Below are 14,665 nucleotides of genomic sequence, written 5' to 3'. Positions count from 1 at the left end.
TCTCCTGTTGGGACCGAGTCGAAGGTAGCTGGCCTGGGCCTCTCTGGCCCCTTGTGTCGGTAGCTGGGAGGAGAGGACAGGTTGATCTTGAAATGATATGGATTTGAATTTTGTGGTGTCCTGATCGATCTGCACCTGAAACCTTGCTGATAGTGGTGGAGATGATCCCGCTGGGTGCGCCCGTGACGAGATCCTGCCCTGATTTTGTAGCGTACGTACGTAATGATGACAAGATGGGCTGCGCGCTGGACCACCTGATCCGGCATGTTGGCAACGCAGTGGCTGTCTGCCATTGCTGCCCAGCATGGCAGCTGATAGTCTGTTGGAGGAACAGAGCACCTATTGACCCACAGTGTCTCGTTGTCTTTAAGCACTCATGATGCAGAGCGCCAAAGATGCTACACAGTACATGTTTGAGATCACTATGTATTTCCCTTGTTTTGCCTTCCAGCTCATAGTGGAAAGGGGCTACAGTTACAAGACGTTATACTTGGTCCTAAAGACCCCACCAAGGGTCAAAGCAAACACGGTGCCAGTGCCACAGTGGTTATTACAAAGTCAACGGATTCATGAAGGGAAAACAGAAACAGAAATGGTAAAAACAGTAAGGGGAAAAAAGGCCAAGAAGGCTCTGTACACATCCTGGGGTAGTATGAGTTTCCAGCTTCAGCTGCAGCTGCTATACACTTAGCCTGACACCACTCTGTTCAGTTCTCTACCATGCAGCCGTGCTGATCAACCGAACTTAACATCATCAAACGAAAATTGTTGCTCCATGCTGCTTCTCCTGATCGAAACCGATGTTCTTGGTTCTCCTCCTTAGTCCTTTCAACCTGCATCTCCGAGAAAAGAAATGGAGCAGCGCCATTTGAGATTTCTAGTAGTTGCAATTTGCAAAACATGATCACTGTTCGAGACGTGCAGGACTGGTAAGTGCGATGCTGGAGAATCCAGTGGTGGCGCGTACCTAGGCTAGGCAGCATCCGCCGGCGCCGTGTTGGACGCCCTGGGGATCTGCGACGGCGACAGCGGCGACTCCTCGCTGCTCTGGGACCGGGAGTCGCCGGCGCGCCAGTCGTCCTGCACCTGCGCGGCGAACTGGAGGTTCCAGAGCACGTCCTCCACCGACGGCCGCTGCGCCGCCTCCTTGGCCAGGCACCGCAGGCAGATCTCCATCACCGTCCGCGCCGACTCGTCGGAGCACGCGCGGCCCACCGACGGGTCCACCAGCAGCCGCCGCCGCGCCGGGCTCTCCGACGTCAGCGCCGACTGCAGCTGCTCCCGCATAATCTCCACCTCGTGGATCGACGTGATGGGCCGCCCCGTCACCACCTCCAGCAGGATCACGCCGAAGTCGTAGATGTCCATCTTGTCGCCGTTGGGCACCCTGCAGAATGCAAATTCTCAAAGAGCAGTTCTTGGCAAGATCAATTACACAATCACACTTGCAAATGTGATAACTACTAGAGTAGGTGATTGTTGATGAGTACTCTACCTGTCAGATGGATACTTGCTTCCTCCTCCTCCCTGCATTGATCCCACAAAGAAAGAACATCATCATTAATTCAGAGCAAACTGATTTCTAGTACATTGTTCGGAGGCGAGAACAGCATCATCAGCTAGGGATGTTGGATCAATCGCATCGTGTGTTTTACCTCTGATTTTGCGGTCTCGGCTAGGATGGGGATGTTGTAACTGCCGATCTTGGCGACGAGGTTCTGGTCCAGGAGGATGTTGGTGATCTTGAGGTTGTTGGCGAACAGCCCCGGCATGATCCCTCCGTGCAGGAACTGGATGCCCTTGGCCACGCCGATGGCGGTCGATATCCTCTGCACCCATGGGAGCTTCCTCCCCTCCGTTCCCTCTGAACAAGTGAGCAGACAGCATCCAATCCATCACTGGTCAGTTACATGATCAGACTGTCCGACGAGCGATGAACACACTCCACGACGAGGAGAAGACGACGATGGTAGCAGGGACGGGGACAGACACTCACGCGAGATCCTGCTCCTGAGGTTGCCGTTCTGCACGTACTCGAAGACGAGGTAGAGCTGCGTGACGGTGGAGTCGTCGAGGTTGTACTCGAAGCAGTGGCCCAGCGCGCTGACCAGGTGCCGGTGCCGCAGCTTGGAGATCATCTCGATGTGCCGGTTGAAGCTCTGCGACGTCTGGCTCCGCTTCACCCGCAGCGTCCGGATCGTCACCGGCGTCCCGTTGCTCAGCGTCCCCCGGTACATCTGCCAGCCACCGAGATCAAGCAATCAACCATGTCATTTCACAAGAAACTTGCTCGGTTGCAATGGAGATTCAGCAGCTACCTGGCCGTGAGCATCCTGTCCGAGGAGGCAGGACACCTCGAAGTTGTTGGTCGCCGCCTCGAGCTCCACCAGGGAGAACGATCTGTACGCCGGAATGCCCAGAGCTCCCAGCTTCACCGTCTGCGATATGTAACCTGATCGTCCCGATCAATGATGAACAACAAGTCAGTGACACTAAATTTTGAGCTGTAAATTTCAGAGGATTCGAGCGCGATCGTACGCGCGTCGGCGAAGAACTGCGAAGGGTACGCGCTGGAGGCGTGCTCCACCAGCCGTCGGGGCGGCCTGGCCTTGGCGCGCCTCATGGTCACCTTCCTCACGGCGAGGAAGACGGCCACGCCGACGAGCACCGCGCCGGCGAGGGCGCCCGCGACGATGCCGGCCACGAGGCCCGCCTTGGCGCCGCTCTTCTTGCTGTGGGCCTGGTCGGGCACGATGCCCACGGCCAGCGCCTGGTTCTGGCAGAACAGGGACGGGTGCTGCCAGCCGACGTCGCCGCCGGCCGTGGCGGACAGGCAGTTCGACGCCGCGACGAGCGTCACCTTGGATTCGTCGGGCTTGCTCGAGGGGGCCCTGGTCAGGCAGGACGGGAGGCTGCCGGTGAGGAGGTTGGATGACACGTCGACGAACCGGAGGTTCTCGCCACAGGACATGTTGGCGGCGAGCAGCCCGGTGAAGTGGTTCCCAGCGATGCTGAGGTACTCGATGGACGGCAGCGCGAGCAGCGTCGGCGGGAACGGGCCGACGAACCGGTTCCTCGACACGTCGAGGTGCTCGAGGAGGTAGAAGGAGCTGAGCTCGCCGGGGAGCCCGTCGCTGAACCGGTTGCCGCTGAGCACGACGCTGGCCACCTTCCTCCCCAGCCGCGGGAACGCCGGCCCGAGCGAGTTGTTGGCGAGGTCGATCACCTGCAGGTTCTTGAGCGCGCTCAGGTCCGGCACCGCGCCGGAGAGGTTGTTGGACGCGAGCGTCAGCGACCGCAGCGACCCCATGTCGCTGACGGACTCCGGCAGTGGCCCCTGCAGCGAGTTGTTGCGGAGGCTGAGCACGGCCAGCGACGGCAGCTTGCCGAGCCAGCCGGGGAGCTCGCCGGAGAGCATGTTGTCGTCGGCGATGAAAGTCTGGAGGTTGCCGAGCCGGGACAGCCCCTCCGGGAGCTGCCCGTAGAGGTAGTTGCCGCTGATGTTGACGATCTCCAGCGACGCCAGCCGCGACACCTTCCCCGGAAGCGGGCCCCAGAGGCCGAGGCCGGTGAGCGTGAGCACCCGGAGGTCGGGCAGCCTGGACAGCGTCGTGAAGAAGGCGTCGATGCTGAAGGTCTTGGGCAGCGGAGGCGCGCCGGCGCCGCCGGGGCCGATGATGTGGAGCTGCGTGACGCTGTCGCCGTAGCACTCGACGAAGGCGGAGGCGGTCTTGTAGTCGCCGCCGTAGCAGAAGTCGGTGTGGTTGGCCCAGGTGCTGAGCACGGGCGGGTAGTTGAGCAGCTGCTGGATCTTGAGCAGCGACCATGTCTGCGACGACTGCAGCTGCGTGGACTCAGGCACCATTGCAAGCAGCAATGGCAGCAAGATGAGCAGAGAATGCCGGCAACTTCTTCTAGCCATTCTTGGACCTCGCTAGCTTGCCTCAAAGACTTCTTCCTCTTCTATTTATCTTGAGAATTGCTGGAAATTTCTTCAGCCTTCTGAAGATTCGTCGATGATTGCTGGCTTGCGACTGTGCAACCGATGAACAGCAGCTTGATGGAGGACAGCAAGTGCAGAAATGCTGACCAAATGATCAGAAATGCAGAAACTTTTTCTCCACCTGTTAATCTTTCTGCCTTCTTAATCAAGAACACTAAAAGAAATGTCTGCAAAATCTGGAAGAGGATTTATGTCTGAGCTCTGGATGCAGGGAGCAAAATGAAGCAGCAACTAACTGAACTCGCAGGAGCTGAGCTGAGAAGATCTATAGTTATTGAGATAGCTACCGGTGACCAGAAAAAAAATGTGCTGTGCCACAATGTCCAACCCTGCACAGGGATCTGAGTGGTAGACCACAAGTTGTTTTCACCCCCCAGCAAGCAAGCACTGGATGCTAATGCCTCTTCTCCCCCTGCAGCAAACCTCACCAGAGTTGCTCCCTTTCTTCAGGAACTGGCAACACAACTGCAGAACAATCGCATCGTCAGGTTGTTAACCAAGCATCACCTCTGCAGCAAGATTGCTAGCACTGTTATCTACTAACCACTGTCTTTAACTCAAAACACTAACTACTATTAACTCCAAGAAATCAAAGAACAGAACTGCAGGAACTCCAATTACCTTTGAGCAGCAACTCACTGTCACTGCTGAGAATGCAGAGGCCAGCTTGCAAGGAGCTCAGAGAGCATGTGCAGATGAATGCAATGGAGCTAAGCTCTGAATGGGAGCAGCATCAACAGTTCATATTATTTTTTCCTGGGGTTTTGTGGGGGGGTGACTGGTGAGGGAATCGTATGCCCAGTGTGTCGGCTACTACTATACTGTCGCTGAGCATCACGGGCTGGCTTGAGGCATGAGGCAAAGGGCCAAAGTTTGAGCTGGAGGATGGAGGTTGGCTAAAGGACAATGAGAGGTGAGCCCGGTGCTACCTTTTGCTCTCCCATCATACAAAAGCTAAGTGCAGGAATCAAGCAGGGAAATTGTTTGTATTTTTAGGGCTATGCCTTTCTTTCTTTGAGTTGCACCTTTTATATTATGTGCTTTCCCTCTTCTTCATTCTGAAGATTTGTTAAAGCTAGTGTGTAACAACTAACAAAATGTTGTTTTCTGGTAGGTTAACATTTTGGATGCAATCTTTTTTTTAGATTTTTGCCTTAAAAATGTTTTCGGTGTGACCTATTTTTCTCATATAAAATGTTTCCAGTGTAATCAGTCAGCATATAAAAGTTGAGTCGGTGGCAGAACAACATCAGATCAAACTGTGATCTAGAGTAGTTTATCTTGTGTTCTGAACATACAGAAGCTGATTTCCTTGTCCCAGCTTTCTTCAGGGACACACAGAATACTAATAAGCTGGGCATTATTTTCCTGTGAGCTTGTGCAAACATTTAAAAGAAACTTTAAATAGAGAAATATCGATTCCAGATGCCTGGAGAGTATATACATTTAATGCCAGGTTGGCCCAATGACTTGAATTTTACATGAACCAGCTTTTCATATCAGAATTGTTCAACACTGGTTGGTCCAGGGCTCCATATTTTGCTCTACCAGTGTACCTTCCATTCCTCTGATTTGACTGGTCTCATCTTTTCTGTCCTTCCTTCTATTCCTCTGATCTGCTTTACATAAACCAGAGCATCAGTTTCTGTTAAGGCAGCAATCATGCACCAACCCCTCACTTCATAGGCAAAAGATTTTAAGAAACACAGAGTTAATGAGATAAATATTTTCTGAAACTCGGTAAGGCACAGATAGACTATATATTTTGGCCTGTGAAAACATTTCTTTAGGAATGAATCCCTGTGAAAGCTTTGGAATCTGCATGCAGAGCATGTGTGTTGTGTTCCCACATTGACCTGGATGTTTGTGTAGATTTTGGTGCCCACACACGCTGTAGCCGTCAGAAAATAAATAATTGCTGGATTTCTTTCTCAACCACCGGCCCCCTAATTGGGCCCTACTGCAGTAGGAGTCAAAATGTCCTATTGGAAACTCTGAGCTGGCCCACAAGTCATGTGACTCTGAGTGAGACAAAAATGACGGCAGCAGTGTGACACTAACATGTAGCATTGGATGCTGAATTGCTAATGAGGCTGGTTAGCTAGTAGCTAACCTGTTGATGGTGCCTGCAAAGCTTCCCCAGAGGATAGCTTAATAGCTAAAAGGCGTGGTTGACAGTAGAATATCACTCATGTGCATGTCATGGAGCACGCAACTTCTGTGAACCGGATACCTTGCTACTTTCTCTTGTAGTATTGTGCGTGCGCGTGCAGGTGGGTTGGTGCTGGGAGCAAATAAAAAGTTTTTCTTTTAATTTTTTTAAAAAAGCTGAACCGAGAGCAAATAAAAAGTTTTCCTTTTTCCTTTTTCTTTTTTTAAAAGAGCTGAACCGAGTGCAAATAAATAGGGTGGAATATGCCCCTTTTTTTTCTTGTTTAACAATGGAGTGAGATGCATGGCCTTATAGTTGTGATGCGCTGGGCAGGCCTTCACTTGCGAAAGTTTGAAGGCCTCCTTTGGAACGTGGAAAATTCTGCACAACATTTGCTGGATTTTCTTTTTTTACAATCGTGCCTGAGCATATATTTTATTAAGAGAAATATTTGCTGAATTTTCTTAGGAGCTGGTTGAATTCTCGCCTTCCTTCTGACTGGATTCGAGTATGAAAAAAAGGCTTCCAAAGTAGCCATTGGGATTATATACAACCCTTTTTTATAAGTAAATAAACAAGACTATAAGATTAGTTTTTTTCACGTCAATTCGAATAGTATCTTTCGTTATCACAAACATGAACAATATTCACCGCGGTTTAAAATTTATTTGGGGGAAAAAATTAGCCAACCGAATTTCGCCTGTGAGAAGTGAAAGGGAACCGATTGTTGTTTTCTTGTTCCACAAAGATGACCTACGCTTCCGCTTAATTGAGAAGCCACTGGAACGAACGGACAACTGCTACCAGCACGTTTTCGCCAGAAGAAGAAAGTTACCGCATTTTGAGTTGGAAAAAAGGGGGAAACTGCACATCGAAGGAACTCCTTTTCACTTGCGCTCCTGCGTTCTATAGACCGCCCCGGGTGGCGCCATTATCACGTTGCCGCGTCTCTGTTAGGGTGGGTGGGCAGTTCCTTCCATTCGCGCCATCGCTGGTTTGATTCTCCCGGCCCATCTGTCCCCAGAATTGCTATGCAGTAATTCCTTCTTTATTTATTTACCCCCAAAAGTACTTAGTACAGTTCCGTTTTAGTCTTTTACAGCATCTTAAATTCTTTTATTTAAATATTCTATAATTCAAATTTTGATCGCAAGCCAAGTACGCGTATGCAGCTCGCGTCGTTCTCAAGGACAAGGTGGCCATGGCCCTCCTCACTTCTTTGATAGCAACGTGTGCACTCGTGAGGCGACAGTGTGTTCAATTTGCTGCCTGCTACCACAAGATCTCGGTAACGGCGAGAGATGGCACTGTGTACCATCTTATAGATGGAGACACGCAGCATTTTTTTTAAATTTTGTTTGCGGGTCAACACCTAGGAAACGAAAGGTGGGCAACGATTTTTTGGGGGAGAAATTAAAAAGGATTCTGTTACTGCTGCTGGTGCATGGTGCTTGTACAAGCTGTTGACCTTGCGTACTGTTTCCTTTGGTTGTCAGCAATCCGCGATCACTTGCTAGCTCGTAGTAGTGAGTAGTGACAGCAACCACTGGCCTGGATGTGGCATCAGATCAATGAACAGCAACCCTGCCTGGCTGCCTTTTTCTTTGGCTAAGATGGACAGAAATCAGCGGTAGCTTGAAATCTGCCACTGTATGTTCACTTTCATTAAATTTAAATATGAATATAAAGCTGATGAAGCTCCATAGAGACAATCTAAGCCTAGTAGCCCACCCAACATAATAAATGTTTATTTGGCCATATATATATAATATGAAAAATCTATTCTACACGGCTTGTAGTTACTCCTACGTGTGTATCTCATGATGTAGGACGTATTTGACCCAATAAAAGATATGTACGAGGTATACATGATCATACTAGATCATTTGTGATAGTATATACGTAAGGTACGTGACCATACATAGAGTATGTAGACATACTTAATTTTATATATTTAAAAAATAGGGATGTTTTTAAAATTTTTCGTATACATCCCTTTAAAGTATCTTAGAATAAGTATATAAACATATTCAAAGTGATAAATAAGTATGTCAACGTACGCACGATGGTATACTGATGATGAGAATAGCTATACGCGAGTGTATATATATATATATATAGAGAGAGAGAGAGGTGACATGTACACCGGGATGGATGGATGGAGATCACGCGTGCGTGCATGATGCAACCTAACACTGCTGGCCAGACCAGATCGATCGAGCATTCATCTATCTAGTCCAGTGGCACTCGCACCAACCAGTTAGCTAGAGAGATCTATCAGCTCGAATTTGCAAAAAAGAATTATTAGTTCGTGTCGGCCCCAAAAAGGACGAATATTATTTGTAGTTAGTGAGGATCCCATTGTGATTGTACTTAACAATCAAGAAGAGTACGTACGTAGCCAGCTAGATCATCCAAGTTCAAATTAAAGCAGTTGATGTGCATGTGTGACACAATCTTTTGGCTTTGGGTCCCTCCGTCAGTGTGTTGCCCATCCAAGGCAAAATTGCACCTGTGACTTTTCCAATTTAACAATATTGCCGTATATGCATATAGTCCTATGATTACCACTGATCAATTTTATCTTGATGTACGTACGTCCATACATACATATATACGTACATACATATATGGTATTTTCTTCTTTTTTATTTACATATCGTATTAGGTATGTCCTGAACTAAACTTAACTAACTTTGATCAAGTCTATAGAAAAATATATCAATAATAATACTACCCAATATATGCACTGTCAAAATATATTTCATGGTAGATTCAATGAAATAAATTTGAAACTGAAAATGTTATTAGTTTTTCTATAATTTTGATCAAAGTTGGCTAAATTTAATTTAAGACAAACCTAATACTACAAGTAAATAAAAACAAAGAGACAAAAATATAAAATATGGTCGTTCGTCAGATTCGGAATCAAATGACGATGGCCTGCAGAAGAATATAGCTGCCAGCGCGTGCTAGCTGATGAGTGATCGCACGGACCGAGCACAACAGGATCAGCCATGTGTGGCTTCCAGGGGCCCATGCATATGGTCGGACCCGTACAGCTAGGATGCCCCAACCCCAACCATGGTGGCCATCTCAAAAATAACCATGGTCTAGGGGCACCTCTGGACGTACTCTACTGTATCAGAGGCCAGGAAAGCTTGATCCGGAGCATTACGTCATGCACGGGTCATCTTGGTCTACCATTTTGTTGGGGCATAACTGAAGCCATTAATCTTCTCCTCCTACTTGTGAATTGTCATCGACCATCGCTGGCAAACGGCTCTGTCCTGGAGATCAGGACCTGCCGTCCTTGGGCATGTACAACCAGCAGACAGCGTTGCGTGCCGTTGTGAAATTTCGTGCGCACTGGCACCGTGGTACGTGTCGAAACAGAGTTGCAGTGAAGCGCCACCGTACAGAGGGAGAGCTAGCGGGTCGGCAGCATTCACCACCATGGAAAGCGATTTGCAGAAAAAGGACGCAAAAAATAGGCAGCACTCAACATCAAAGTTCACTTTGGTCTGCAGCAACTGCCGAACTGAGCAGTAGCATCACACTGACTCATGACGATTTCCAAACTTCAAGTATTTTTTCTTCTAAGCGAAACTTCAAGCAAGTATCTTTATATTACCAAGTACGTAGCAGTAAATTCTTAAACCCTGCAGGCTCATTCCGCCTTCACCACAGGGCCTAAACTTGACGACAGGACGGGAGGCTTGTCAGTTCCTCACACGGGACCAGAGCCCGTGCCTACTGCACCTACAGCGGCGCGCGACTCTTACGTCCTGCCAACCCCGCCGTTCTCTGGTTCCCACTTAATTTCCCTTGTATTTTCTTCACGCCCATTGTCCAATGCTCCATCCTCGTTGTTTTTTTAAGACGCCCACATAACCTAACCCAACGTCCAACCATTTGAATCTTTTGTTCAAAAATACAATTTAAGAATGTATTGATTATACTTGGAAAAACTTTCATAGTCCTTTTTCTAAAAACGAGCATAACCTTATAAGGTACTCCTATAAGACATAAACAGTCAGCATATGATGTTAGCGGCCATAGTATACACCTCATCCGTTTTAAATTATAGGACGTCTTAGTTTTATGATATATATAGATTTAAATATGTAAAAATTATATATTTAGAAAAGATAAAACGATGAACATAATTTGGAACGGAGGACGAGAAGACGACACCAACATGATGTCGGGAGGCCAATGCAACGATCGTGTCCGGGATGTGGCTTTATCTGGCGAGCTGCTCCTCCATTATTGCTCGTGACCGAGCTTCGAGCATACACATGCTGACCAATGGAAGATGCAGCATACGCCTCACACATATGTGAGCGCGAGGCGCCGTCCGTCTGCCGCCGGCCGCGGCCAGCGCGGGGCCGCGGGGGAGACGAAAGGGACGAGACGGGGGCAGGCTCTGTACTGTTGGAGGCTTTACGGAGCGTGAGTGGAGCCAGCTGCGCCGTCGCCAGCCACCGCTCCGGCCGTCACCGCCGGTCGGGATCGAGCAGCTGCTGCGTGCCGTGAGGCCAGCAAGGAAGAGAACGGGCGACGGGGCGACAGAGATGGTGAGGCGGCTACGGGGCCTACGGGCCGATCGAGCCAGGCCAGGCCCAGCGCCACTCACTCGGTCGAGCGAGTTGGGCTGCGGAAGCCTGCCTCCCTCCCTCGTCTTCCATTAACCCAAAAAAAGGGGTTCTGCTGCGAGAGCACATTTCACTTTAAATAACTAATTAAATAAATAAATACTGTTGGTTAAAATTTGAGAGAGAGAAAAATCAATGGGAAATGTTTTAGATCCGGTTTCCACGGAGTGGGGAAAATGGCGATCGTGAGGCGTCTCGGTGGCGACTTCGGCACCCCTGCTCCGGCGTGATCTCCAGGGGCTCTGCGCTGGACGGGAGGGCGAGGGACTCGCCATGGCCCGGCTGTGGCGTGGTGCTCTACAACTCGACGGTGCCCTGAGCTGTCGTGAGGCCAGGTTGCCGGGAGAGATCTGCTCTCTTCGGAAAAACCAATCCCTGTCAGGTCCCTAGATGACAACAGATTCATCTTGGAGTTTGATGATGGGGAGGTCTACAAGTATGTGATCAAGGGCGGTCCGTGGAGGCACAAGGGTGATCCTAGTGCCATATGATGGTTTCACTTGGCCGTCTGAGGTGGTGATTGATTCTATTGATTTTTGGGTGAGATTTTATGATGTGCCGGTTTCTATGATGACAGTGTGATGAGAACATGACTCGTATGGATACAAATATAATAAGAACATATTTGGGGAGATACATGGATGATGAGTACGTGATATGCTTATGTACAACCATTCGTGCTAAAGACAAGGTAAGCTTATTCCTATGTTATTTGTTTAGTTATTTTGAGAATAGATTGCTACCTAAAAATATTATTATAATTAGAAATCATGGAGATGATGATGGAGTACTTAAAGATAGACATGGAAGGGGAGAGGACCAGCAAGGGACGTCCAACCAAGTTAGAGTCCTAAACAATATCAAATTCGAGTCCACCTCGGATTTCAGAACCTTACTTCACCAAAACTGATGCTCTGACCACATACGGAGTCGGATTTGGATGTTCTATATATTGTTGGAACTAGAATTTCATAGAGCTTCCAATGGCACCGATTCCACCTCAAAATTCCTTCTGAGTCGACGGGAATCATTGACACAAGTGGACGTCCAGAATCTATTAGGGTGCTGTGTCACCGTCCGTTGGGCCGTTGGCCCGTGTACCGTGTTGAAGCCTGTTAGGATTGCGTCCAGGGAACTTGCATGCTCTAACTTCTTTTTATTCAGTAGCCGTCGCTATTTTAGGGTTCGGGGGTTTTGCTTAGATTCATTCTATCATCAAACAGTATCGCCGTTTATCGATTTGTAAGACCCCATCTCGTAATCAAGTCTGTTTGATTGCATCTCCTGTTCTTGCTTGTGTTCTTGATTGCGCTTGCAGGGATAAGCTTTCGTGGCGAGGTCATTCGTGTGACACGGGTGATAACTAACAGAGCAGTGGTGTAGTGATTGCGGGGTTCTGTTCATTCAGAGTCTTGGATCATCAACGTCGAGTTCTCCACCAATCAAGTTTACGTACCTCTCGGAAGATCGGGACTCAATCTCCTATCACAGTAGCCTTCGCAAGCGTCCTCGCCAGGAAGCTCAGCGACAAGGTGCTCACGAGTCGCCTACCCTCTTGAAGAAGCTTTAAAACCAACCGTTGAAGTTAAGATCAAGGGCAAGGGGGAGATGTTCTTTGATGTGATCTACGAGAACGTGCCGTGGTTCTGCTTTAGGTGTGGTCGGCTAAGAGGTTTTGCCCGGAAGATGAGGCGGTGCAATATGTGGTGAAGGATGGTCAGCTGGTGGAAAAGTTTGGTGATTGGACCCTCAAAAAGGACTACGAGAAGAAGCTTACTGTCCCGGCCGCGCCGCCGAGAGCTGCACGAGCCCTCAACTTCAGTGGTGCGCAGCTTCTGAAACTACAAGCTGCTTCTAGCGCCACTCACCATGGGAGCAAGAGGAAGGATCGCAGCAATGAGGTACTGAAGATTGATGATGGAAAGCATGAAGCTGCCATATGAGGTGAGCGACGCACTTGCCGAGAGCGTCCAGCAGTTAGAGGTGGGAGACAATGGGCAAGAAATCTCGACGCAACTGGGGCCAGGCAGGATGGATAGAGAGTCCGGCCTGAACTCTTTTGTGGAGTCAAGTGAGTTCACAGGGTCTCTTCCATCAGAGACACGTACAGGTGACAAGACGGGGTGGAGTTTGCAGGACAAGCTACATGCAGCAAAGCAGGCTCGGCTGAAGCAAAAATTTGATAAGAAACCTGGGTTCAGAGGGAAGAGCCCTGCAAGGGAAATTGGAAAGCCGAAAAAGACCAACATAGCGCTGAATGCTGGCCTCATTGAGACCCTACGTGACCTGCAAAACAACAGAGGGGTGGTTGATGGACCTGCTGGCGGTATGGCTAAAGAGGGCAATGCAAACGATGGTCTGGCGAGGGAGCACGGGTGCAGGAAGGGCGACATGGTGGCAGATGACGTCATCCGTGCTGGAGTAGGGGTGGGAGCTGATACACGCAACTCAGGCGCGGAGGAGCAGAAAAACCTGACGGGCACTTATGCTGAGGCCCGTCAGGAGGAATGAATTGTTTAGCTTGGAGCTGCCGGGGGTGGGAAACTCCCGGACAGTTCAGGAACTTTGCGGTTTTGTTAAGTTGCATCATCTCAGTATCGTTTTTCTTTGTGAAACTAGAGTTAGTGATAGTAGGGTTCGTAATCTCAAGTGGAGGTTAGGTCTTCGTAATTGTCTTGCTGTCAGTAGTGTTGGTTTGAGTGGTGGCTTAGCTTTGTTTTGGGATGAGTCTCTTGATGTATCTCTGCTGTCCCAGGGAGAACATCATTTCGATGTCTTAATAAAAGAAGACCCTGTGTCGGCTCCTTGGTGAGCCACGTTTGTTTATGGTGAACCTCGCGTAGAAAATAGATACAAGATGTGGGATTTAATTCGCTCTTTGTGCGGTGAATGGTCCGGGCCGTAGATGCTTTTGGGGGATTTTAACGAGGTGTTGTGGCAACACGAGCACTTTTCCGAAACCCCTCGTGCTGATCGCCAGATGATGGACTTCCGGGGAGTCCTTAGTCACTGTGACCTTCATGACCTTGGCTTCTCTGGCTTGCCTTGGACCTATAACAACAATCAGGCCGGGAGACGCAATGTGCGTGTTCGTCTCGACCGCGGGGTTGCGAATTCAGATTGGTCACTGATGTTCCCAGGTGCTAACATCCAGCATTTATGCGCTACTAAATCAGATCGCAAGGCTCTCTTTCTTTCTCTTTCAGGTACGGATGATCAGGCAAGGAGAGGTTCTGGTTTCTGATATGAAATCATGTGGGAAAGAGAAGAAAGTTTCGGAGCAGCACTAGAAAAAGCTTAGCTGCGTCGGAACCAGGGTAGTGACCTGGGTGTCCTGGCAGATAATCTGAAGGAGATGGCGCTCTCCCTGAAGGCATGGAGCAGGGAGAATTTTGGACATGTCGTGCGGGAGATCGAACGCCTCAGGTCTGTACTCGACCAGCTGGAAGGTGATGATGTTGTAGGTAACAGAGCTGAAATTCTGCAGGTGAAAATGAATCTCGATGAGCTGCTGTATAGAGAAGAGATGATGCGGCTGCAGCGCTCAAGGATTAATTGGCTAAAAGAAGGCGATATAAATACTAGATATTACCACCGCAAGGCAAGATGGCGAGCCAAGAAGAACAGAATCTGCAAGCTGAAACGAGAAGATGGCAGCTCGTGTGCCAACCAAAATGAAATGCAAGGTATGGCAACACGATACTTCTCTGGTTTATTTACTAAAGATCCCTCCTTCTTGAACCCGGATGAACTAGTTGATGTGTTTGTTCCTAAAATTTCTCCGGAAATAAATGAGGACATGTGCAAGCCGTATAGCGAAGAGGAAATTGGCAATGCTCTTTTTCAGATAGG

At 49.0% G+C, this 14,665-nt stretch overlaps 1 protein-coding gene across 3 annotated transcripts; it reads right to left on the bottom strand.

Annotated features, from left to right (window-relative positions):
• Positions 1-410: 410 nt before the first annotated feature.
• Positions 411-5,183, bottom strand: LOC112879868 (probable inactive leucine-rich repeat receptor-like protein kinase At3g03770). 3 transcript variants are annotated; one of them, XM_025944288.1, is made up of 9 exons: positions 4,625-5,183; positions 4,291-4,468; positions 2,539-4,179; positions 2,319-2,452; positions 1,997-2,237; positions 1,656-1,864; positions 1,496-1,527; positions 968-1,387; positions 411-833 (listed from the first exon to the last, which is right to left on the bottom strand). In XM_025944288.1, the coding sequence occupies exons 3-8, from the start codon at positions 3,920-3,922 to the stop codon at positions 973-975; spliced, it is 2,415 nt and encodes an 804-aa protein (XP_025800073.1). In that variant the 5' UTR covers positions 3,923-4,179; positions 4,291-4,468; positions 4,625-5,183; the 3' UTR covers positions 411-833; positions 968-972. The 3 variants fall into 3 exon arrangements, with proteins under 3 accessions (XP_025800073.1, XP_025800072.1, XP_025800071.1); XM_025944287.1 differs by having other exon boundaries at positions 2,539-4,526; XM_025944286.1 differs by having other exon boundaries at positions 2,539-4,512.
• Between the last annotated feature and the right edge of the window lie 9,482 nt (positions 5,184-14,665).

The sequence above is a fragment of the Panicum hallii genome, chromosome 2, assembly GCF_002211085.1.
Source record: "Panicum hallii strain FIL2 chromosome 2, PHallii_v3.1, whole genome shotgun sequence".
In the NCBI taxonomy this organism is placed as follows: Eukaryota; Viridiplantae; Streptophyta; class Magnoliopsida; order Poales; family Poaceae; genus Panicum; species Panicum hallii.
Note: the sequence above shows the minus strand (reverse complement) of the source record. Positions and strands in the feature narration are given on the sequence as shown.

Coding starts and splice junctions, on each gene's coding strand:
- LOC112879868 (XM_025944287.1), bottom strand. CDS start 3,922: ATGGCTAGAAGAAGTTGCCGGCATTCTCTGCTCATCTTGCTGCCATTG. Junction 1,865..1,996: donor CCTCAGGAGCAGGATCTCGC/GTGAGTGTCTGT, acceptor TCACTTGTTCAG/AGGGAACGGAGGGGAGGAAG. Junction 1,528..1,655: donor CCGAGACCGCAAAATCAGAG/GTAAAACACACG, acceptor GGATCAATGCAG/GGAGGAGGAGGAAGCAAGTA.